Raw genomic sequence first — 25,117 nt, 5'->3', positions numbered from 1 at the left:
GGAAAAATAAAACCAGTTTTGTTCTCATGAAGAAAAATTACATACATGAATCTCAACTAAGTCCAAAACGTTAATGATGTTTTGGTGGTAGTATTATAGGCAATTTTGTTATTCAAACTTCTACCTTCCAAATTTTCCATTATAAACATGCATTATTTATATTCAAGAAATAAACATATTTTTAAAAAATCACAGCACAAAAAACTGTAGAAAAGAATATTTTATTGAAACAGCTTTTCAATTAACAATGGAGCAAAGTACAACTTGACTCAAAGCTGTCCAACCAGCCTCAACTGCTAGTGAAACAACTCAAACATACAGGACAGGGTAGGACACTTGGGTCACATTTCTGCCAATGTGGCAAAAAAAAAGAAAAAAAAAAGAGGAAAAAAACACAAGAGACAGACACAAGCAGGCTCCCCCTTGCCCTGGGAGTTGGGGTGGCAGCCCTGGCTCCTGCTACAGATGGGATCCTGGAGGGCAGGCTGCCCAACATCGGTGTGGTGGGTAAAGGGCCCCCATCCCAGCAGAGCAACACATTAATAAGAAAGGCCAGCCTGTACCCTCTTCCTTCCCCCCCCAAGGCCTGCCTCCAATAGAGCAAGGTGGCATTTTTACATTCACGCCATGGTCTCTCCTGCCCCCAGGGTCTTAGGACAGGGGCTCACAGTAGAAAGCACATTTTGGTCAGCCCAGGGGGCCAGGAAGTGAGGGAAAGGCTCTGTCTGAGAGGGCAGAACAGGAGCGGAGAGAATGCGGGCAGGAAGTCAAAGGGCCATGGAGTACCAGGCTACTAGGAAGATGCAGTTTTCAACAGTGCTTGCAGGACGCTGGCATCCTGTGCCAGCCACTGCACACGGCTTTCCTAGGCCCAAGAGTCCACAGGTTGGGGAGCTACAGGGTTTTCACACATCTCACTCTCTGGAGAGGCAGCTGGATTCCCTTCTTCACTTTCTCCCTGCCTACTCTGGCCACCGGGGGTTGTACGTGTGGGTGGGAGTCGACCTAGATTGACTTAGGCAGTCCAGATGGAAGGGCTCTGGCCTAGAGGCAGAGGACTGCCCAACTTGCAAGAGGAAGCCAAGGAGACCCACGGGGAGGAGGCATGGGGGCGGGGGTTTTTAGAGAAAAAACCTTGGAGGAGGCAAGAGCACAGACAGGCGCTCAGAAATCAAACCTGGTAACCAAGGCTCTGCAGACACTGGCCTGTGTGGCATTGATCTCGTGGTGGAAGAGGGAGGGAGGGAAGGATGACCAGAAAAGACTGGAGACCCTCTAATAAGCCAGGACACCCTTCCCACTACCAGGTCTGTCAACCAACTACCGATGGCCATCCTCTCACCTACCCACAGGCGAAGAATTAAGACCTAATAGTGATTTTTCCCAAACTAGGGCCTGGATGGGTAGGGAACCAGAAGGTGGGATTGGGGAACGGAACAATTTCAGTTTTAACCACAGAACTACTCCAGAAGAACTGGTGAGCTGTCCCTTCCTTCCCCTTCTCCACACCTCCCATCACAGGTGAGAGAAGAGGAACTTGAGCCTCTGAGGGCGGGACCAACGCCTCCTCCAGCCCTTGGTGTTTAATAAATAGAGGTGGTAAGAGAAGGGGGCAGGGACGAGCAGGGAACCAGGAGGCGGGGGTTATAGTTCATCATTCTTCAAAATTGGCTTCTGTCCTGTAGGCTGCTCCTTCTGTTCAGATTCTGGCGGGAGTTGGGGGACAGCAAAAGAACAAAAGCAGGTGAGATGGAGGTAACGGGCCCAGTTCTGGGCAGGCGTCTCCCCCCAGACCCTGCTAGGCTTCCCGGTACCTCCCATCTCCCGCTCTGCCCTCACCTGCTGCGGGACCCCCTAGCTCCAGAGGTTCAGAGTCTGCCGGTTCAGATCCTGCTTTCGGGAAGGAATGGGTTAGTGTCTGCAAAGGAAGGAAGGGGCTAACGGACGGGATGGCAAACTTTTTCTGCAAAGAGCCAGATAGTAAATATTTTAGGATTTGTGAGCCACACTAGGTCTCTTCCCATATTTCGTTTTTGGAAATAACCTTCTAAGGCCGTTCATAGCTCAGGGGCCGTCTGCAAAGAGGCTGTATCTGCCAGTTTGCCGACCCCTCGGCTAAGCGATGCCCACATTCCCAATCAGTTTCCCCAACTCACGAGTCTCTTGCTCAGGTTCTGAGATGGGCTTTGCATCTTCAGTCTGGCCTGGAGGGAAACCAGGAGGAAAATGTAGTCCCGGGAGGGAAGGGAAAGCTTCTTGCTGCCCAGTAGCACCTGGAACCAGGCACCCTGCCCTCACCTGCTGGAGGGATGACCTTGTCCCCCTGGTCACTGGCACTGGCATTGAGGGGAGGCTCTGCCCGGGTCCCATTCTTGTCCTTGGGCCGGGGCCGGGGCTTGGCAAACTTGGCCTTATTAAGCAGATACTGCACCTCACGGTCCAGGGCCATCATCTTGGCCTCGATGTCTTTTGAGAGCAACACGGGCTTCTCTGTGGCAGGAAGCTTGGCCTGCTCGGCCACAGTTGCATTCTTCCAGGCCTGGGGGCGAGGACAGGCTCAGAGCCAGCCACGGAAATGGCAGACGCCTCTGTCCCAGGTGAAATACACCCCCCAACCAACCTCAGGCTCTTCCCTCAGACCCCAAATCACTGCTGCCCGTGGCCGTCAGCCCCAGAAGTAAGCAGACCCCTCAGAATGGCACTTGAGGCTCTCCACATGGGAGTCCCAAACTGCACATTTCTGGCTTACATCCTATTACTATGGACTAACTACAGCTGAACCTCTTAATTATTTTCTCCTTATCTCTCCACTTCTGAGCTCTGGTTCAAAAAAAAAAAGTCCTCATGTCCAAAACAGTTTCTGCTTCTCAAGACAAGTCATTCTCACCTCCCCAAACCCTGGCCCACTTTCTGCATCCAGCTCAAGTCCCAGCTCCTCAAAGCAGCTTTCTCTAACCTCATGCGGATGGGCTCTGTTGCTCGTCTGGTTGACGACTCATGGCTATGACCCTAGTCTGGGACTAATCCGACATGGCCTGAAACGCAACCATCTTCTGCCTTCCGGATTAGCTGCCAAGCCCGGAGGCAGAGGCTGCCAGCTCTCTGTTTCTCTGCATCTCCCACGCTGCCTAGGACAGCCCACCTCGCCAGGTAAGTCTCCAGTTAAGTATTTACACGGGGATTACCCAGGTCTCATTGATGACTTTCTCTAACGTTGTCATCTCCACCTCCGTGAAGATCTGGTCCATCTCTGGGATGAGCCGGGCCCCCCTGCAGCCAGAGAGGAGACCATCAGTCCAGGAGGGACAGGGTGGGACTGAATGAGGAAGAAAAGCGAAGGGGCCGCTCACGTGAGGAACATGCTGGAATGGTTGAGGAGGTTATCGAGGGCAGACAGCCGTTCGGGCCACTTCTTGCGCTCTTCCACCCGAAAAAACAAGCCTTGGCACAGCTTCCTCAGCTCGGTCAGCTTCTCCTTCAACATCTGATGGATGTGGGGGAGGGAGAGGGCAGAAGGGTTGAGGGGACGACACGTCAGCCCTGGAGCCAGCCCTGCATCCTTCGTTATGGCCTCACACCCCAGCTCTCCTCCCTTTCCCATCCGGCCCGCCATGTCCTGCGAGGTCCCTCACCACCGTGGTGGCCCCAAAGCCCTCATCCTCCAGCCAGGTGGACGCGGCACGGAGTCTCCCAGAGATGTCCTCACGCTGCTCCTCGGTGGACACTTCCTGATACTCAGGCTGGTACAGCTTGTCCTGGGGAGGTGCACAAGAGCGCAAGCATGCAGCAGGCCCTGGGGGCAAGGCTCACAGAGCAGGACCCCCTCCCTGCTCCCCAGCCCCAGACACAGGGCCTGGGGCAGGTGTGCGTCCCAGCCGACCAACCTGTGTCTCAAAGATGAATGCTTCCAAGCTGTTGGCCGCTTTTTCCCGTTCCTGCTTCTCTAGGTCCCGGAGCGTCAGGTCCTGGAGTCTGTGGACAGGGGCGGCAGGCATGAGGGTCTCCGTTCCACACCCTGGGCACCCTCCACGCACTCGCAGCCTTTACTCACTTCTGGGCCGAGCGGGCCAGCTCATCCTGGCGCAAGTCAGGCAGGTCCAGGACTACCAGCTCCACCCCGATCTCCTCCACCATTCTCTGCTTCCGGGCCGGCTTCTGCTTCTTTTCTTCCTCTGGGGCTGGAGGGACACCCTCAGCCCCTGCCTCGCCCTTCTCACTTGGCTTCTGGGGGGACGAGACCAAGATGTCAGGGAAAGTGTTGGCCCTTCTATCCTCCACAGGCAGGGCTCTGGGGGCCAAGAAGCAAGGCAGGCACCTGTCCCATTAACCGCTGGGTCCAGGCTGGTCTCACTCTGCCTAGAGCTCACCTGGGCCTCGGGCTTTTCCCCGTTGTCTTTCTCTGCGGCCTCTTCTCCCTCAGCGGCTGCATCCCCCTTAGGCTCAGGGGGTGGGGGTGGAGAGGTGTCCTCTGTTGGGGCCTCAGCTTCCTCCCTGAGCTCTGCTTGTTCTCCAGGCTCAGCCTTGCTCCCCTCAGCAGGCCCCTCCTCCTCCTCCTGGGAAACAATCACAGACACGCCCACCCACAATAGTCACTAACAGAGCCTATGAATCAGGACTGGCTCGGCAATGCCAGGTCCCCATGGCTCTGCTTTGAGGGGCCCACCGCCCATGACACAGCTTGGGGGAGACAGAGGACCACTGTATGGAAATCGGCAGCAGGCATCTGGACTGCAGCAGTCTAGTTGGACAAAGGAAAAGCGTTTGGAGATGAGGGTGGGCCTTGGAGCTCAAGCACAGGGACGGCTCCGAGTCCAGAGGAGGGTGTGGTGAACTCGGCCTGGGCTGAGAGGAGGGGTAGGTCTATCACATCCTAGGCAGCTGAGATGCCCACTCCAACCCCCTGTCCCTGCTGCCTCCACCTGGTCCCACGCACCATCCTCCATGCTCCCTTGGCTCCATCCTGGCCTTACCTGGATGGTCTCAGTACCATTCTCTTTAGTATCTTGTGTGGTGCCACCTCCAAACAGGCTGGAGATGGTGTTGCCAAGTTCTAGAAAGAAGAAAACCCAAAGACTTAAAGGGGACCACAGCATTGACTCCACCCCCAACCCTAAGGGCACGGCCCGCCCACCTCCCCAAAATGCACGCAAGTACACCCTGTCACACACACACAAACACAGGCACGTGTGTGCACACTGTTCTTACTGGTCAGGGTAGATTCCTCTTCTGGGCTGTCCTCCACCAGCGTCTCAAACACTGCCTCCACCTGAAGACAGGGATCCGAGGTGAGGAAATGCACACGCTAAGCCACCTCTTCTCCACAAACATCCTGCCTGGCGGGTGACTGCTTAGGCACATCCAAGTGACTCCCAGGTGTGCCGGCCTGTTCTCTCACTTGCCTCCTTCTACGGGCTCTTGGATGGAGTCACCGCCACCCCTGGTGATTATGAGCCCTTTGAGGAGGGGACCGTAGCTCCTCGCCCGCCCACCCTCACACTTCTCCACTCAACCGAATGGGCTGTTATTGCCCCAGGATGTTCTGAAAGATGTTAACCCCCAGAACCGTTCTTTAAAAACAGGTTCCTCAACCATTCTACAGATCCTGAAACTTGTAACAGCCACGAGCATTTACAGGCTCTGAGACGGCCCATACCGGGTCCCTGGTTAGCTTTGTTTAACCTAAGGTTTACCCAACTCCAGAACCCGTTTCGTTTATCACGTTCTAATACCATGAGGAACTGCTCTGGAAAAGGCTGCTGGGGCCTGGGCCCCCACCCTGCACACGGGGTCTCCTGCTCTCACCCTGTCTAGGCTGAGCACGCCACTCTCATCCAGGTTGAAATGAGCCTTGATACCCTTTGACTCATAGTCGGGATACTTCTTGAAGCTCTCACCCACACCTTTTAGCTTCACCGTGGTCAGATTCTGGGAGCCAAATACCCTGCGTGGGGAGGAGAGAGCCATTAAGGGGAGCCCCCCCAGCTCTAGCCTACACAGCCTCCCAGCACAAGATGCGGGGCCCTCCCCGAGGACACCCTCAGGATGGAAGCTCCTCCCGGAGGAGAAGCTCAGCCCAACCCCAAGACCAAGCCCACAGCCTGCTTTCCCTGTGTCACCCTCCGACCCCAAACCCTCCCTCCCTGGAGCCCTCTCCCTGCCCCACCCCCTCACCGAAGATCCTCAGGCCCCAGGAAGCCCAGGTCACCATAGTTGATGTGGAAGTCGAAGTCATGGTTGTAGCGGTTAAAGGTAATGACTTTGCGTTGAGGGTAGGGCCCCATCCGGCCGAAGAGGACGCGCTTATTGTGCTTCAGGCTGCGAACTCCAGGCTCCTCCTCCACTTCCCTCGTGAACTCCACCTACACGGCAGGCAGAGGGGAGGTACGCTGGAGAAGCAGAGGAGGGTCTCGGGGAAGAAGGGCGGGGAACACCAATGGCAGGAAGACAGACGGACAGTCTAGAGCAGACAGGGGAGACGGCCCTGGAAGAGGTAAAGGGAGCCTGTCACCCCATCCGACAGGCTTACTCACCAGGATGGGGTAGATCACCGCGTCTCGGACAACAAACGGCTTCACCTTGAAGGCTTTGCTGAGCGCCGCTGCCTGGTACACAGCCCCAACGGCGGCGGCTTCGTCGGCGTTGATGTTCTTGCCCAGCTCCTCCCTGTGAGCATCCCAAGCCTCAGCACCATCCACCTGCAGCTCCCAGCCCGGCCCGCCTCCCCTCAGCCCTCCAGCCCCCCACACTCACTTGTCCACAGCCTTCAGCAGCACCTCCTGAACTCTGGGGACCCGAGTGGCCCCACCCACTAGGATGACCTGCTCAATCTCATCCTGCAGGGGGAGAAAGAATGGGAGATGGGTCAGCACGAGTTAACCCTCCTCCTCAGCACTGACTGCTCCCTGACGTTCCTGCTCCCTCCTTCCTGCCATCTCATCGCTTTCTATCCCACCTGCCTCCCTGCCATGCCCTCCTCGACGACCCCCTCACCAGCTTCATCTCGGCACTCTGCAGGGCCCGCTGCACGGGCCCAGGCACCCGCTCAAACAGGTCTGCACACAGCTCTTCAAACTCTGCCCGAGTCACCTTTGCCTTGAAATCCACATCGTCCATCAGGCCCTCAATCTGTGGGAGGATGAGGAGGGTCAGAGTTCTCATCCAGGTCCTGCTCTCTGAGTGAGCAGGTCAGACACCAAGGGAACAGAACTTTGGGAGGATGGAAGGAAGCACAGGAAGAAGGGATGGGCCACACCAGGCACAAGGAGTTTAGCTCAGCATGGCGGGATCCTCCACTCTCTGGGTGGGGAATATTTGCCCTCAAGCAGCCACATGTGAGCACCTGGGCCATGTGATCGGCATTGGCACTCAGGATGGTCTTGAGTCGACTGGCCTCACGCAGCAGCTTGGCCATAGCGCGGGGGTTCTCCCGCACGTCCTTCGCTCTCTGGCCCTTGCGCTGCTCGTTGAAAATCCCGGCCAGGTGCTCACGCAGCCGGAGCTCCATCTCCAGGCCCCCCAGGGTGCGGTCAAACCTGTGCAGGAAAGGGAACAGGGAAAAGCATGAGGAACACACAGGACTCCTTCACCTGCACAGAACCTGGCCTTCACCCACACGGCTGACACCTCACAGCGATAAGCATCTGCCCATTCATTCAACTGTACCTACTGGGCATCAAACTATGTATTTGTCTCTGGAGATGCAACTGTGAGAAGAAAAAGACAAGACAAGCCCCCTGTTGTCAAAGAGTTTATAATCCAGCAACCAGATAATCATACAAATGTGAAATTTTAACCATCCTATGTGTTATGACAGAGAGTAAAACAACGCCACTAAACGTATATATGGAAAATTTCAGCTATTTAGAGAGGTCAGGAAAAGTTCTGTGAATAAGTGATGCTTGAGCTGAAACCTGAAGGATGAGTTGAGGTTAACTAGGTGAAGAGGAAAGAACATTCTAGACAGAGGGAAAAGCATGCATAAGAACTGTGAGGTGAGAGAGAGTGCGGCGTGTAAGTTCCATGGAGAGCAAGGATGGCTGGAGCTCAAAAAGCAAGAGGCTCAGGGTCAGAGCCAAGCAGGAGGAGCCCGGGAGCACACAGGCACAGCCTTATAGGCCAAGGCAAAGGTTTGAAGCCACTGTAGGGTTTTTAAAGAAACGAGATACAGTCAGGTTGGCATTCTGAAAAGAACCCTCTGGCTGAGATGCGGAGAAAGAACTGGAGGGAGGCCACACTGGCAGCGGGGAGATCTTCAATTCTGCAGGTAAGAGGTGATGGTGGTTTGGACTAGCGTAGAGGCAGTAAAGATGGACAGGAAAGAATGGGTTCGTGAAATAAGAGAACGCCAGTGATAAGTAAACTGGGAATGATGAGAACAAAAAAATAATTGAATCTGACACTCCACATATGGCCTATGGCCGTGTGGATTTCCTCAGAAGCAGCTTGGGACGTTCCCTGCCCATCAATCTTCCCAAACTGTCCTCCCCCAATTTCCATCTACCCCTGGCTCTTCGGGAGAGGTACCCTATGAGGACTGATGCTTTAACCAGGAGAGCTGTCCTGCAGAGAGCAGGAAAGTGAGGCAGCTGCCCCTCTGAGAAGAAACCCCTGACCTGAGGGTATCTCAGCAAGCAGCCCTCCTCCCAGCACCCACTTACCCCACTCCCCGGATCTGCAGCTGCGGCTGCATCCCTGCATCCTTAGTCTTCACTGTCTGGTAGGTCACGATGGTACACACAGTGCTGCCTGCGCCCATGTCATAGAACATGATATTCTGTAGAGACATCAAGGCCACTGTCACAGGAACCTTATTCAACTCCAGGGTGCATGCCTCCCTGCCTGCAAGGGGCTGCACCAACTCTCAAATGAAAGCCAAACAGCTCCAAAAGGGGTTGAGGGCTGTTGCCTCATTTTGTCAAGGGCCAGCCATAGAAACAAGATGCAAAACGAGCCAAATGGCCTCCATCATCAGACTCAGCCATGCTGCAAGTCTGGTCAGCAGTTCCTCCCTGGCTCACCTGGGCAGTGCTGTTGATATCTTTCCGGCGGAAGACACCATAGCTGAGGGCAGTGGCAGTGTTGTCGTTGATGAGCTGCAGCACTTTGAGGCCAGCCATGCGCGCAGCCTGCAGCACAGCTCGGCGCTCAGCCTGATTGAAGAAGGCTGGCACGGTGATCACTGCATCCTTGATGGGCTGCTCTACAGGGGACAACAGAACAGAGTTCCCACCAGCTTCACACCTTAGAGGAGGGATTCCCAGTCTCAGCACAATTGATGTTTTGGGCCAGATAATTCTCTCTTTTTTTTTCTTGGTGGCACTGTGCGGCATGCGGGACCTTAGTTCTCCCGCCAGGGATCAAACCCGTGCCCCCTGCAGTAGAAGCATGGAGCCTTAACCACTGGACTGCCAGGGAAGTCTCTGGGCCAGATAATTCTTTGGTTTGGGGGGCAGCCCTGTGCAGTCTAGGATGTCTGGCAGCAGCCCTGGCTTCTACTTGGTAGATGCCAGAAGCAGTAGCTCCCCAGTTGTGACAACCAAAAATGTCATCAGACATTGCCAAATATTCCCTGGGAGGCAAAAATACCTCCATTTGAGTCCCTAGGGAACCTGGCTACCACTGGCCCCATCTTGGCCGCTCACCTGCAAAATCTTCAGCCAGAGAACGGGAGTAATTGAGAAGCATGCTGAGGACCTCCTCAGGTGAGAACTGCAGCTGCCTGGGGGAAGGAAGCAGTTAGAGGCAAGGAAAGCCAGGCATCGAGGCAAGGACAATGGTGAGCACATGCAATGGGGACCCCATCAGGCCCGCTGAGCCCACCCTTCCCAGCAGGGCACTCACGGGCTGATTTGGAAGTACACAGTCTGCCTCTGTGGGTCGAAGCCCAGCTCATGCTCAGGGAAACGAGCTCTGTAAAGGGCCACGTGGGGGTTATTCTCCTGCTTCCCCAGGAGGTGCTGGAAGTATCTCAGCGTAGCCTTTGGATTCTTGATGGCCTGAGAAGAGGTAAAGAAGAAGCAGAGTATTAGGCCCCCAAGCTGGCCATCACTTACCTCCTACCTCAGAGATCGATCAGGGAACAGACTCTGGGGTCTGTTACCTCCTCTCCTCTGCCCACTGCTTCTGGGAAGGGGGTGGGCTGCTAGCTCACCATGCTTGCTGCACTGTCTCCAAAGAATCTTTCATTTTCTTTCAGGGTCACAGTCACTGGGGTTTTCCTCCGGGATTCCCTGTGGAAAAGAGACAGTGGTACCAGGTGCCTATGGCAGGGTGTGTTCTCAGGAGCCGCAACACCCCACATACAATCAATCGTGCAGACACCAAAGTCTGCCGAGGGCACTACGAAGAACACACTGTGGCTTGGGGCGCAGACTCCCTTTCCCCACCCGACCCTGCGGCCGCCCTCACTTGTTCAAGACAATCTCCATGGGCACTCCAGGTTTGACAATGGCCACCTTCATTGACTCACTGCCCAGGTCCACAGACATCACTGCCAGCGTGTCTGAAGGAGAAACAGATTTGTCAATTAGCCCCTCTTCCCCCAATTCCTGAGGCCCCGCTAATCAAAGCACACTGCTTTCCATGGAGAAAGTAAGAGAGCAATAGACAAAGAAAAATGTCTGGGTCTGGCAACCTAAGAGTCCAGAGTTTCCCACCACCAGCTTCTTTCCCCCTTCCCACCATGTATCATCCAACATTCACTCATTTATATTTCTTTTGATGCCTCTGTTGGGGTACACACCACTCAGTGCCAACAGGTCTGCCAAAAGCACAGCCATCAAGGCCCAACAGGCTAGCCTCCTCGGCCTCTGCCTCCTGACGGTGGCTGCCATTGTGTCTCTGGGGGAGGAGAAAAACAACACCTGTAACTGGATGCCCTGAGTGAAGGAGGCAGAACCTCATCCAGAACAGAGAAGCTTTAAGATTCATACCTACTCCCTCCTCACCCAGGGCAGAGCAGTCTACATCCCATGCCCTCCCTCCCAATGAGAACCAAGCACTCTCAGCATCCTCAGAAGTGCCCACACAAAGGCCCAGGTGAAAAAAAAAAAAAAAAAGGCCCAGGTGAAACAGCAGAGATCCTGGCCGCCAGCCACCACATCCCTAAATAAACGTAACAGGACAGGAGAAAGGAGACCAGGGCCTTCCGTCCACAGCATAGGCAGCAACTGGCGCACCCCAGCACTGTCCCTGCTGTCAGACACCTGGGGTGCGGCCAGGGATCCCCGCCCAGGACTCAACTACCTTCCTACACCTGGAGCTCCCCTGCTGGCGGGGAAAGCCGGGCCGGGCCTGGACGGGAACTGAGAGATGGTGACGTTGGGGGAGGCTGGGATGGAAGAAGGGCCTGTCTCATCCTCAGCATCCCTTCGGGTTGTCCCGCCCGCTCCCCTTCTCCATCCCATACCAGGCCCCGCTGCCTACTCAGACGCTGCGCCTGGAACGGTAAGGTTCCGCGCCGTTGGGTACCGAGCACCCCGAGTTCACCTAAGCCTCACCAGCCGAAGACGGCGGCTCCCACTCCCGGAAACGGGTCCCGGTCCACCCCTAAGACGTGGGGGCGCCCCGGGGACCGAGATGCAGGGCCAAGCGCACTGGCGTTCGTGCGACCCTCACTACCACTACCGACCCGCCCCCGAAGCTAGCACGTTGCCTCCTCTAGGAGGGGTGGCCGGTCCCCATTGCCATCCCCACCCTCGCTACCTCTTGCCTCCGCTCCTGTGGCCCCAGCTCTGGGAAAAACGCGGCGGCGGACGGACCCACGAGGCCAGCAGCGCGCCCCTCAAGCCCGCGCCCTTCACAACTCCCCTTGGTTTGCAAACTGTTACATTAGCCACCAACCTCCCGGCGGCGTCTCGCGCACCAGCCGGCCCCGGACGCGGCGTGCGCTCATTGGAGCCTCCGCCGCCCGGCCCTGCGCCGCGGGCCCGGCCCCGCCCCCCGCCGCCGAGGCGCGCGTTCCCATTGGGCCACGTCCTAAGCCCGCCCCCTCCTCCGTCTCCGGCCGCTACCGGGGAGGCAGCGGAGGGGCCAATCAACCAGTTGGAGGAACACCGCCGACGCTGGCCGTGGATTGGTCCACGTCACGCGGCCCAGCGTCAGTCCCGGTGCGCTCGCGGGACTTTTCCGGCCGCGGAGCTGGATGTCTGACTTGCCGGGTCGGGAGTGACCGGTCCCTGGATCGAGTCGGCGCACGGGCGGTCCCGCGCTCGGCCCTATTCTTCTGGTCACCTGGGAGCTCCGGCCGAGGAGCAGGAAGGATCGGCATCTCCTCCGCAGCCACGCGGAAGAGGCGCTCGCTTGTTGGTCGGTATTGGCTTTGGCTGGAAATCAGAGAATGGCTGCGCTTCTGGCTCAGTCCACCTCAACCCCGCTTTGTTTCTTTGAGGAAACTAAAGCCATCAAAGGAGAGATATTCGCTGATGGGTCGGAGATAACGCTTGTGTTCGTGGCAGAAGTTGGCCTGGACTCTTCAATTTGTTTGAGAAGGCATATTCCAAACTGCAAATCGCTACACACAAGAGACGCTTTTAATATTTGTGACGCTGTAATTGGTTAAGCACAGATGCACCACCTCCTGTTTCTCCTCCATTAAAGCTTGTGCACTTCCCTTTTTTCTGAATTAAAGAACCTCGGGCAGGTATTGGCGCTTCTCACTTCCTTCTCTGTACTTTGCAGTCCCATAGAAATATGCACGGTCCTTAGAGCACTTTCTTTTCCCAGTTTTACTGAGATGAGCGCACTTTTCTTAAACGTGGTATCAGTCGCCTCTCTCACGAAATCGACGCCTGGCCTTCCTTCACAGAAGGTTCTCGTGAAGGCCCTGGCTATGACAGCCAGGGTTTGGTTAAGGAACTCTTATCTGTTCCTTTCCCTACATTTTTTATGAGGCTTAGGGAGAGAGTCTGGCGTCTATGCTTAGAAGATAAACCTACTGGCAGTACCAGGGAAAGGTCTATTTTCCTTCCCTTTAAGAACAGTTCAGTGTTCAGGTAGCAGAGAAATTTGTAGAAATAGAAATTCGCTTAAAACGGTTTAATTACACAAATAATACACAAATGTAATTTTTTTTTTTTTAAGGCAACGCTGTGTAGCATGCAGGATTTTAGTTCCCCAACCAGGGATGGAACCCGCGCCCCCTGCATTGGGAGCACAAAGTATTAATCACTGGAGCACCACACACAAATGTAATCTTGAAAAAAGTTCCAATATTCTAGATAAAGCTAAATCCCTTTGATAATATCCACAACCTTACTCTGTCTGAGGTATCTGCTGTTATCAGATGTGTAACATTCCAGGCCTTTTCCTCTGTATTTACATATATGTGTTTTGAAACATGTAGCTGTTGTCTTTTTCTAAATGATAAAATGTTATACAATTAGATTGTTTGCAACTTGCTCTCTTTTTTTTTTTTTTTGGTAACTAACAATAAATCATGGAGCATTTTCCATACCAGTACATAAAGATTCACCTTGTTTACTGCTATAGAACATTCCATAGCATGGGGGTTGTTTAGCCATACTGATGAACACAGAAGTTGTCATTTCAGTTCCACAGAGAAAGATTTTGTTTCTCAATAACTGACTCTACTTTTGACCAGCTATCCAGTAGGGTAGATTCTTTCCATCCCTTTCAGAGTATGCATTTTAACATTTATTGGCCCTCTGTCGTCTGAAAGCATTGTGCTAGGTGCTGGGATTCCAGAGATGGGGACGACCTTGTCCCCTCCTTCAGAGAAGTCAGTCTGTTGGGAAACAAGTATGTTCATGGTTTCATGCACTTATTAAAAACCTGTTGAATGACTTAATTGGAAGAGTAAGAAAGTCAGTCTCCCCTGCTCCTAAGTGAGCTCCCACTCCCAGAATACCCTTGATGGGAGCACAGTTTGCTGCAGCTACGCTTCTCGACCTGGGTGTCTGTCCCCCTGGGACGTGCAGCAGGTGCAAGTGCTCTGGGAAGTCACCTGTTTTGTTCTCTGACCAGAGAGAAGAATAGCATTTCACAAGGGCAAGTTGTAAAACAATGGGAAATTTTTAATGTAAAACACCTGATTTAGATTAACTAAGAGCTGACTCCACTAGTTCTCCAGAATAACCTGTAATAACATTTGAGGACTACATCCCTTCCCCCACACTGTGTAGAAACCCAAGGGAAGAAAGTTGCCATCTTGCAGAACATGTGCCAAACTGACAGAAGACTAAAATGAACATATTAGCCAGAGCACATTCATACATTATAAACCATGCACGTTATGTTATGGGCTGAGGGCAATGTTGATTATGGCGAACATAATCCAGGAGAATTTAAAAAATTTGTTGTCACCCAGCAACCCCATTCTTAGGTGTATATCTAACAAATGTAGAGACTGTTTATAATAGCTTAATTCATAAGGGCCCAAAATTGAATACTACCCGAATGCCCATCAATAGTTGGATAGATAAATAAATAGTGGTAGATTCACACAATGGAATTCTGTACAGCAATGAAAACAACTGGTCTACTATTACATTCAACAACTTAAATGAATCCCACAAACAATATTGAGTGAAAGAAGCCAGAAGCCAAAGAGCACACAGTTTATGACTTCACTTGTATAAAGTTTAAAAACAGGCAAAATTAAGTTACAGTGATAAAGTTGGGATGGTGCTTACCCTTTCAGGGTAAGAAGAGGGCGTAGGGCAGGCTTTTGGGATGCTGGTTGCAGTGGCTTTGGGAAAATTCAATGGATTGTAGTATGTACACTTTTCTGTTTGCATGTTATACTTCAATAAAAAATTTAAAAATTATTTTGTATGTGTCACACAAAGGACTAGAGGGTTTGATTTTACTGTAACCTTAGGCAGGTGAAGCACCAGGATAAGTTGTTTTTTTTCTATTTTTATAAAAATGTTTTTAGAATTACAAAAGAAATGTCTGGTTATTGAAGAAAACTGGAGGAACATAGGAAAAACAAAGAATAAAAGCCACTCGAGATAGCCTCATTCACCAGAGGGCAGACAGCAGAAGCAAGAAGAACTACAATTCTGCAGCCTGTGGAAGGAAAACCACATTCACAGAAAGATAGACAAAATGAAAAGGCAGAGGACTTTGTACCAGATGAAGGAACAGGATAAACCCCCAGAAAAACAACTAAATGAAGCGGAGATAGGCAACCTTCCATAAAAAGAATTTAGAATAATGATGGTGAAGGTGATCCAGGACCTCGGAAAAAGAATGGAGGCAAAGATTGAGAAGATGCAAGAAATGTTTAACAAAGACCTAGAAGAATTAAAGAACAAACACCCAGAAGAATTAAAGAACAAACAGAGATGAACAATACAATAACAGAAATGAAAAATACACTAGAAGGAATCAATAGCAGAAAAACTGAGGAAGAAGAATGGATAAGTGACCTGGAAGACAGAATGGTGGAATTCACTGCCGTGGAACAGAATAAAGAAAAAAGAATGAAAAGAAATAAGATTGAAAAGAAATGAAGACAGTCTAAGAGACCTCTGGGACAACACTAAATGCAACAACATTCGCATTATAGGGGTCCCAGAAGGAGAAGAGAGAGAGAAAGAACCAGAGAAAATATTTGAAGAGATTATAGTCGAAAACTTTCCTAACATGGGAAAGGAAATCGCCACCCACGTCCAGGAAGTGCAGAGAGTCCCAGGAAGGATAAACCCAAGGAGAAACATGCTGAGACACATAGTAATCAAGTTGACAAAAATTAAAGACAAAGAAAAATTATTCAAAGCAACAAGGGAAAAATGACAAATAACATACAAGGGAACTCCCATAAGGTTAACAGCTGATTTCTTCAGCAGAAACTCTACAAGCCACAAGGGACTGGCACGATATATTTAAAGTGATGAAAGGGAAGAACCTACAAGCAAGGTTACTCTACCCGGCAAGGATCTCATTCAGATTCAATAGAAATCAAAAGCTTTACAGATAAGCAAAAGCTAAGAGAATTCAGCATCACCAAACCAGCTCTACAACAAACACTGAAGGAACTTCTCCAAGTGGGAAACACAAGAGACAAAAAGGACCTACAAAAACAAACTCAAAACAATTAAGAAAATGGTAATAGGAACACACATATCGATAATTACCTTAAACGTGAATGGATTAAATGCTCCAACCAAAAGACACAGGCTCGTGGAATGGATACAGAAACAAGACAGCGTATATAAGCTGTCTACAAGAGACCCACTTCAGACCTAGGGACACTACAGACTGAAAGTGAGGGGATGGAAAAAGATATTCCATGCAAATGGAAATCAAAAGAAAGCTGGAGTAGCAATACTCATATCAGATAAAATAGACTTTAAAATAAAGAATGTTACAAGAGACAAGGAAGGACACTACATAATGATCAAGGGATCAATCCAAGAAGAAGATATAACAATTATAAATATATACGCACCCAACATAGGAGCACCTCAATACATAAGGCAACTGCTAGCAGCTATAAAAGAGGAAATCGACAGTAACACAATAATAGTGGGGGACTTTAACACCTCACTTACACCAATGGACAGATCATCCAGAGAGAAAATTAATAAGGAAACACAAGCTTTAAATGACACAATAGACCAGACAGATTTAATTGATATTTATAGGACATTCCATCCTAAAACAGCAGATTACACTTTCTTCTCAATTGCACATGGAACATTCTCCAGGATAGATCACATCTTGGGTCACAAGTCAAGCCTCAGTAAATTTAAGAAAATTGAAATCATATCAAGCATCTTTTCTGACCACAATGCTATGAGATTAGAAATCAGTTACAGGGAAAAAAACATAAAAAACACAAACACATGGAGGCCAAACAATACGTTACTAAATAACCAAGAGATCACTGAAGAATTCAAAGAGGAAATCAAAAAATACCTAGAGACAAATGACAATGAAAACACGACAATCCAAAACCTATGGGATGCAACAAAAGCAGTTCTAAGAAGGTAGTTTATAGCAATACAAGCCTACCTCAAGAAACAAGAAAAATCTCAAATAAACAATCTAACTTTACACCTAAAGGAACTAGAGAAAGAAGAACAAACAAAACCCAAAGTTAGTAGAAGGAAAGAAATCATAAAGATCAAAGCAGAAATAAATGAAATAGAAATGAAGAAAACAATAGCAAAGATCAATAAAACTAAAAGCTGGTTCTTTGAGAAGATAAACAAAATTGATAAACCATTAGCCAGACTCATCAAGAAAAAGGAGAGGATTCAAATCAAAAAAATTAGAAATGAAAAAGGAGAAGTTACAACGGACACCGCACAAATACAAAGCATCCTAAGAGACTACTACAAGCAATTCTATGCCAATAAAATGGACAATCTGGAAGAAATGGACAAATTCTTAGGAAGGTATAACCTTCCAAGACTGAACCAGGAAGAAATAGAAAATATGAACAGACCAATCACAAGGAATGAAATTGAAACTGTGATTAAAAATCTTCCAACAAACAAAAGTCCAGGACCAGATGGCTTCACAGGTGAATTCTATCAAACATTTAGAGAAGAGCTAACACCCATCCTTCTCAAACTCTTCCAAAAAATGGCAGAGGAAGGAACACTCCCAAACTCATTCTATGAGGCCACCATCACCCTGATACCAAAATCAGATAAAGATGTCACAAAAAAAGAAAACTACAGGCCAATATCACTGATGAACATAGAAGCAAAAATCCTCAACAAAATACTAGCAAACAGAATCCAACAACACATTAAAAGGATCATACACCATGATCAAGTGGGATTTATCCCAGGGATGCAAGGATTCTTCAATATATGCAAATCAATGTGATACACCATATTAACAAATTGAAGAAGAAAAACCATATGATCATCTCAATAGATGCAGAAAAAGCTTCTGACAAAATTCAACACCCATTTATGATAAAAACTCTCCAGAAAGTGGGCATAGAGGGAACCTACCTCAACATAATAAAGGCCATATATGACAAACCCACAGCAAACATCATTCTTAATGGTGAAAAACTGAAAGCATTTCCTCGAAGATGAAGAACAAGACAAGGATGTCCACTCTCACCACTATTATTCAACACAGTTTTGGAAGTCCTAGCCATGGCAATCAGAGAAGAAAAAGAAATAAAAGGAATACAAATTGGAAAAGAAGAAGTAAAACTGTCACTGTTAGCAGATGACATGATACTATACATAGAGAATCCTAAAGATGCCACCAGAAAACTACTAGAGCTGATCAATGAATTTGGTAAAGTTGCAGGATACAAAATTAATGCACAGAAATCTCTTGCATTCCTATACACTAACAATGAAAGATCAGAAAGAGAAATTAAGGAAACAATCCCATTCACCATTGCAACAAACAGAATAAAATACCTAGGAATAAACCTACCTAAGGAGGTAAAAGACCTGTACTCAGAAAACAATAAGACACTGATGAAAGAAATCAAAGATGACACAAACAGATGGAGAGATATACCATGCTCTTGGATTGGAAGAATCAATATTGTGAAAATGACTCTACTACCCAAAGCAATCTACAGATTCAGTGCAATCCCTATCAAATTACCAGTGGCATTTTTTACAGAACTAGAACAAAAAATCTTAAAATTTGTATGGAGACACAAATCTACAAACAACAAATGCTGGAGAGGGTGTGGCGAAAAGGAACCCTCTTGCACTGTTGGTGGGAATGTAAATTGATACAGCCACTATGGAGAACAGTATGGAGGTTCCTTAAAAAACTAAAAATAGAATTACCATATGGCCCAGCAATCCCACTACTGGGCATATACCCAGAGAAAACCATAATTCAGAAAGACACATGCACCCCAATGTTCATTGCAGCACTATTTACAATAGCCAGGTCATGGAAGCAACCTAAATGCCCATCTACAGACGAATGGATAAAGAAGATGTGGTACATATATACAATGGAATATTACTCAGCCATAAAAAGGAACGAAATTGGGTCATTTGTTGAGACGTGGATGGATCTAGAGACTGTCATACAGTGTGAAGTAAGTCAGAAAGAGAAAAACAAACATCGTATATTAACGCATATATGTGGAACCTAGAAAAACGGTACAGATGAACCGGTTTGCAGGGCAGAAATAGAGACACAGATGTAGAGAACAAACGTATGGACACCAAGGGGGGTATAGTGGCGGGGGGTGAGGGGGTGGTGGTGGGATGAACTGGGAGATTGGGAATGACATGTATACACTGATATGTATAAAATAGATAACTAATAAGAACCTGCTGTACAAAAAATAAATAAAATAAAATTCAAAAAAAAAAGAATAAAAACCACACAATTCCATTTTCTAGATTAAATCACTTATAGTATTATAATGTATATCAATCGATACACACTCTTTTAACAGGTTCCTATGTCATATTTTTCCTCTCCAGAATTTTCAGTGGCTATATTTATGGAATTGTAGCATAGAGAAATACAATATTTAATTACCAAGGACTTCCCTGGTGGCACAGTGGTCAAGAATCCGCCTGCCAATGCAGGGGACACGGGTTCGAGCCCTGGTCCGGGAAGATCCCACATGCCGCGGAGCAACTAAGCCTGTGTGCCACAACTAGTGAGCCTGAGCTCTAGAGGCCATGAGCCACAACTACTGAGCCTGCATGCCACAACTACTGAAGCCCACGCACCTGGAGCCCGTGCTCTGCAACCAGAGAAGCCACTGCAATGAGAAGCCCGCGCACCACAACGAAGAGTAGCCCCCGCTCGCAAAAACTAGAGAAAGCCTGTGCGCAGCAACGAAGACCCAACGCAGCCAAAAATAATTAATTAATTAATTAATTTTAAAAATTACCAAAATTACTATTTGACAATTAAGATGTTCTCTGTACTGTTATAAAATTGCAATGGACACATTTATTGATAAATTTTTATGTAACTCTATCCCTTATAATCTACCTAGGATAAATTTCTAAAAGTGGAGGGCTTCCCTGGTGGCGCAGTGGTTGAGAATCCGCCTGCCAATGCAGGGGACATGGGTTCGAGCCCTGGTCCAGGAGATCCCACATGCCACGGAGCAACTAAGCCTGTGCGCCACAACTACTGAGCCTGCGCTCTAGAGCCTGTGAGCCACAACTACTGAAGCCCGCGTGCCTATAGACCATGCTCCGCAACAAGAGAAGCCATGGCAATGAGAAGCCCGCACAGCGCAACGAAGAGTAGCCCCTGCTCGCCGCAACTAGAGAACACAACTAGAGAAAGCCCACGCACAGCAACAAAGACCCAACGCAGCCAAAAGTAAATAAATAAATAAATTTATAAAAGTGGAAATGTGGCCTTAAATTCTGGTTTTTAGGCATTTGATACATATTGCCAAATTGCCCTCCAGAAAGGTTTACCAATATGCACTCCCCAACAGCAGTGGATGACAGCCCCTGTATCCTTACTAACATTAGAATATTAATTCATTTTTAAAGTCTTGGTGGGAATTCCCTGGTGGTCCAGTAGTTAGGATTCTGGGCTTCCACTGCAGGGGGCACGGGTTTGATCCCTGGTTGGAGAACTAAGATCCCGCAAGCTGCATGGCACGGCCAAAAGGAAAAAAAATAAAGTCTTGTCATTATGAGGGTTTTTTTTCTTTTAATATTTATTTATTTATTTATTTTTGGCTGCATTGGTTCTTAGTTGTGGTGCACGGGCTCTTCTTTGCAGTGTGCGGGCTCCATGGCACGTAGGCTCTGTAGTTGTGGCACGCGGGCTCTGTAGTTGTGGCGCGTGGGCTCAGTAGTTGCGGCGGCACGGGGCTTCTCTCTAGTTGCAGCGCGCGGGCTCCAGAGCGCACGGGCTCAGTAGTTGTGGTGCGTGGGCTCAGTAGTTGCGGCGTGCGGGCTTAGTTGCCCTGTGGCACATGGGATCTTAGTTCCCCAACCAGGGATTGAACCCGTGTCCCCTGCACTGGGAGGCAGATTCTTAACCACTGGATCACCAGGGAAGTCCCGGCATTATAAGTTTTAATAAAATGAGGGGGGGTGATGAGGACACAAAGGCTTAGGAACATTTCTCGGCTTGCATTGAGATGGGGATTATTATGTGTCAAGGAGAGAAAGCAAGACTTTTAGGGTTCTTGAATTCTATGACTTCATGATCACATAGAAAAATGACTCAGACTTATGAACAAATTTATGGACTTGAGTGCTCTTTAAAAAATAACTGATCACACAGAATACAGGGCTTTGGAGTCTGCAGACCTGGATTTGTCTGTGAACCCCGCTACTTCCTACCTGTGTGACTCTAGGCAAGTTGTTTAGCTCTCCTGAGCCTCAGTTTCGACATCATTTAAAGAGGCATGCTGGTATGTGCCTCACAGGGTTGGTGTCAAAATTAAAGAAGGCGGTAGGGACTTGCCTGGTGGCACAGTGGATAAGACTCCACGCTCCCAATGCAGGGGGCCCGGGTCCAATCCCTGGTCAGGAAACCAGATTCCACATGCATGCTGCAACTAAGAGTTCGTGTGCCACAACTAAGGAGCCTGTGTGCCGCAACTAAGGAGCGGGTGAGTTGCAACTAAGGAGCCCTGGAGCCACAACTAAGGAGCCTGCCTGCCGCAACTAAGGCCCAGTGCAAATAAATAAATAAATAAATGAATAAAAAAGAGCCTGTTTAGTGGTTCCTCTAACTTTAAAAAAAAAAAAAAAAAAGGTAGTAAAGTGCTTTACATAGGGCTTGGGACATCTTAAGCACCAAATATACATTAGTTAACTTTTTTATTGTTTTTGTTTTTTGTCTAGAGAAATAAAACTAAAAGATGTGCACTATTGCAGTGTTAAAAGCTTGGTTAAGTGCTTTGCCAAGTTCATGGGGAATTTCTCTTTTTGTAGGCTAGATTTTCACAATCAATAATCAGTTAATTGCCTCTTTCTCCTGTTTCATGGTAGCCTTGGAGCCCGGGACTCTCTTATACTGTAAGACCTCTGAGTTTATTTTAGGTTGACCTTCTTGTTCCTAAAGTGGAAACTGCTGCTAGCCTTTTTAGGGGCTAAGAGAAAAAAAACAGACTTTCCAGTAGTCTAGAAAATGGTTTCTTCCCAGAGAGCCAGATGAGTGGGGGGGAAATGATAGAGAATAAAAGCTTGCAGCTAGAACAAGTAGTGTTCCTGTTCTGCTCTAGTGGAAATGACCGTTGTACATCATGGGCTGCAGTTGGCTGAAGGGCAAAAGAAAGGGCATTGCTAGGCAATTCTTGATTCTGAGTTGTGATCTCTTTAATTTCAAGCTAAAGACTTGAGTTGCTTCTTCATCTTTAGTCTCCTCAGAACTCCAGTTCTCAGTATGCAGAACTGTAAGTGAATTTGTACACTCGATCATTTTCTGTGTAGTCAGCCTTCTTATCTTCCTCACTATACTGAAGTTCCTGGATTCAGACAAGCATAACTAAAAGTTAAACCCCGGTGTGTGTTCTGACAAGTGTGGCCTAGCTTTACACCCCAGCAAACCATTTAATTAAATTAAAGGTTAGGGACTGAAGAACTCTTGTTTTATTTCCAAAGGACTTTGATGTTTTTGCCCAGAGAGAATCACCTGAACCTCTTTGAGACTCTGTTTCTCATCAGAGATAATGATACTTCTGCAGATGGTTGCTATGAAGAATCCATGAAAAGTGAAAGCACTTTGTTATGTATCATTCACTACACGAAATTAAGGACTGGTATCCAGAAAAGATGAAGACTCTAATTCAAGAAGATACATGCACCCCAATGTTCGTAGCAGCACTATTTACAATAGCCAAGACACAGAAGCAAACTAAATGTCCATCGACAGGGACTTCCCTGGTGGCCCAGTGGTTAAGAATCGCCTTCCAATGCAAGGGACCTGGGTTCGATCCCTGGTCGGGAAACTAAGATCCCACATGCTGTGGGGCAACTAAGCCCAAGCGCCACAACTACTGAGCCCACGCGCTCTAGAGCCTGCAAGCCACAATTAGAGAGAAGCCTGTGCGCCGCAACGCAAGACCCCACCTGCCACAACTAAGACCTGACACAGCCAGATAAATAAATATTAAAAAAAAATGTCCATCGGCAGATGAATGGATAAAGATGTGACATATATACACACACGCACGCACACACACGCACGCACACTGGAATATTACTCAGCCATAAAAAAGAATGAAATCATGCCATTTGCAGCAACATGGATGGACCTAGATTATCATACTAAGTGAAGTAAATCAGAGAAAGATAAATATCAAATGATATCATTTATATGTGGAATCTAAAAAAACATACAAATGAACTTATTTACAAAACAGAAATAGACTCACAGACATAGAAAACAAACGGTTACCAAAGGGAAAAAGGGGGGAGGGATCAATTGGGAATTTGGAGTTAATAGATACACACTACTATGTATAAAAGAGATAAACAACAAGGACCTACTGTATAGCACAGGGAGCTATATTCAATAACTATAACGGAAAAGAATCTGAAAAAGAATATACGTATATACTGAATCACCTTGCCATACACCTGAAACATTGTAAATCAACTATACTTCAATTATAAAAAAGAAATTAAGGGCTGGATACTGTCAGTCCTGTTTATGTCTGTCCCTATGGTGGTGGTCAAACTCGCCAGGAACAGTTAGTACTGAACACGTATTGGTCAAAAAGAGGAAAGGAAGGAAGGCAGCAAGTCTGAAGAGGTGCCATGGGTCCTCTTGTGGGCCAGTTATCTGCCTGTGTACCCCCATCAACAAGAAGATCCAGTGCGCATGGGCTTTACCAGGTTCAGACATCAAAGGAAGATGCTGAGCCTCTATCATTGGACAGTAGGGGGAGCACGCCGCACATCAGCAACAAAGATGCCATTCTGCTGTTCACATCTCTTTGCTTTCACTTTGCTTCCTTTAACATATATTATCCATAGTCTTAACAACTGACATAACATACGATCTAAAAATTCTAATGAATAGTACAGAATACGCTCAGCAGGTGAAAGCTGGTCCCATCTACTCCCCATTTGTGCTTCTGCCCGCGATTGAGATCCTGAACTAGTTCCAATACCTGTGTGACAAAGAAGAAAGAAATCTGGGCTGGAAATCAGGCAATCTGTGTGCCTTCCCCTCATTTATTTCTTTAGATAAATGGACACTACCTTTCCCGTCAACAAGACCAAGGAGAGGAGGTGATAAGAGGAAAATCATCCACATTCATTGCTTCAACCAAACATGGAGTATCTACCAGGCTCTGTTAGACCTGGTTCCTGGTAACCAAGATACAGGCCCTACTCTCTGGGAACTCCGGGGAAGGAATAAAGAGTAAAATGTTCTGAAAACAAAAAGCTGTGGGGGGTAAGGATGCAAAAATGAACTTCACAAATACTAACCACATGGCCACTTTTTCATATGCATACTATCTCAAATGACTGTGTCACTCCTGTTTGTAGATTCCTGTGGCACACAAACAGTACACCTGCAGTTTTCCACGTGGACAGCTGGTTTAGCCCGAGTTGGGACTGATGGGTACCATGGAGTGTCTTAGACACCACTCGTTAAATCACTCAGTGCTCAGAGCTGCGGCTTCAAGGCTCTTTGCTGTGCTCTGCTTGCATGCCATACCCTGCCACTATGGCAACGAGAGAAAGGCCAGGTTCTTGGAATTCCTGCCCCATCAGTATTTCCCAGCTTCCTTAAGAAACATGTTTTAGGTGCCCATTACATGCCACGCGCTCTGACAGAGGGACACAAAAACGAATATAAGACACTGACTATAGTTCACAATCCGTATCTGGTGGCAGACACAAACCTCTAACTTCAATTCTCCTCTTCTACAGCCGAAAAACCAGTTTCACATACACGGGTTCATTTAGGCCTCAAAACAGTCCTATGAGGGCAGAAGGTAATTCACCTAGACACAGCGGGTTACAATTCACAAAGCGCGTGACATTTGATCCTCATCTTGATCCCTCATTGCCTGCGAATTTAATAAAGCAGGAAACTGATGCTCAAAGAGGTGAAGGTCTAGCTCTTAACAAGCATTTCAGCCAGGGCACTTACAGAGCCGGCAAAACCGCAAAATGCGGAGCGAGTGGCGGGCTGGGGACACTGCCTCAAGCTGCGGCGCGCACTCTCCCAGCAGTGGGAAGCTGTCAAGGCG

At 48.5% G+C, this 25,117-nt stretch overlaps 1 protein-coding gene across 5 annotated transcripts; it reads right to left on the bottom strand.

Annotated features, from left to right (window-relative positions):
• Positions 1 to 205: 205 nt before the first annotated feature.
• Positions 206 to 25,083, bottom strand: HYOU1 (hypoxia up-regulated 1). 5 transcript variants are annotated; one of them, XM_061203414.1, is made up of 26 exons: positions 25,018 to 25,083; positions 10,742 to 10,839; positions 10,408 to 10,501; positions 10,151 to 10,229; positions 9,841 to 9,995; positions 9,642 to 9,718; positions 9,018 to 9,199; positions 8,658 to 8,773; positions 7,340 to 7,532; positions 6,991 to 7,125; positions 6,751 to 6,833; positions 6,531 to 6,663; positions 6,172 to 6,359; positions 5,803 to 5,941; positions 5,206 to 5,266; positions 4,971 to 5,050; positions 4,368 to 4,553; positions 4,052 to 4,224; positions 3,885 to 3,972; positions 3,633 to 3,755; positions 3,351 to 3,484; positions 3,186 to 3,270; positions 2,299 to 2,539; positions 2,157 to 2,204; positions 1,840 to 1,890; positions 206 to 1,706 (listed from the first exon to the last, which is right to left on the bottom strand). In XM_061203414.1, the coding sequence occupies exons 2-26, from the start codon at positions 10,830 to 10,832 to the stop codon at positions 1,645 to 1,647; spliced, it is 2,997 nt and encodes a 998-aa protein (XP_061059397.1). In that variant the 5' UTR covers positions 10,833 to 10,839; positions 25,018 to 25,083; the 3' UTR covers positions 206 to 1,644. The 5 variants fall into 5 exon arrangements, with proteins under 5 accessions (XP_061059397.1, XP_061059395.1, XP_061059394.1 ...); XM_061203412.1 differs by lacking the exon at positions 25,018 to 25,083 and adding an exon at positions 11,842 to 11,916; XM_061203411.1 differs by lacking the exon at positions 25,018 to 25,083 and adding an exon at positions 11,704 to 11,902.
• Positions 25,084 to 25,117: the final 34 nt, after the last annotated feature.

This window comes from Eubalaena glacialis, chromosome 10 (assembly GCF_028564815.1).
Source record: "Eubalaena glacialis isolate mEubGla1 chromosome 10, mEubGla1.1.hap2.+ XY, whole genome shotgun sequence".
Taxonomy (NCBI): domain Eukaryota; kingdom Metazoa; phylum Chordata; class Mammalia; order Artiodactyla; family Balaenidae; genus Eubalaena; species Eubalaena glacialis.
Note: the sequence above shows the minus strand (reverse complement) of the source record. Positions and strands in the feature narration are given on the sequence as shown.

What these genes read in the sequence shown, in the direction of transcription:
- HYOU1 (XM_061203414.1), bottom strand. Translation starts at nt 10,832, where the DNA reads ATGGCAGCCACCGTCAGGAGGCAGAGGCCGAGGAGGCTAGCCTGTTGG. An exon ending in GGGAAAAGCCCGAGGCCCAG is followed by an intron (nt 4,225 to 4,367) that starts GTGAGCTCTAGG and finishes TCGTCCCCCCAG; the next exon opens with AAGCCAAGTGAGAAGGGCGA. An exon ending in AGAACCTGAGCAAGAGACTC is followed by an intron (nt 1,891 to 2,156) that starts GTGAGTTGGGGA and finishes TCCCGAAAGCAG; the next exon opens with GATCTGAACCGGCAGACTCT.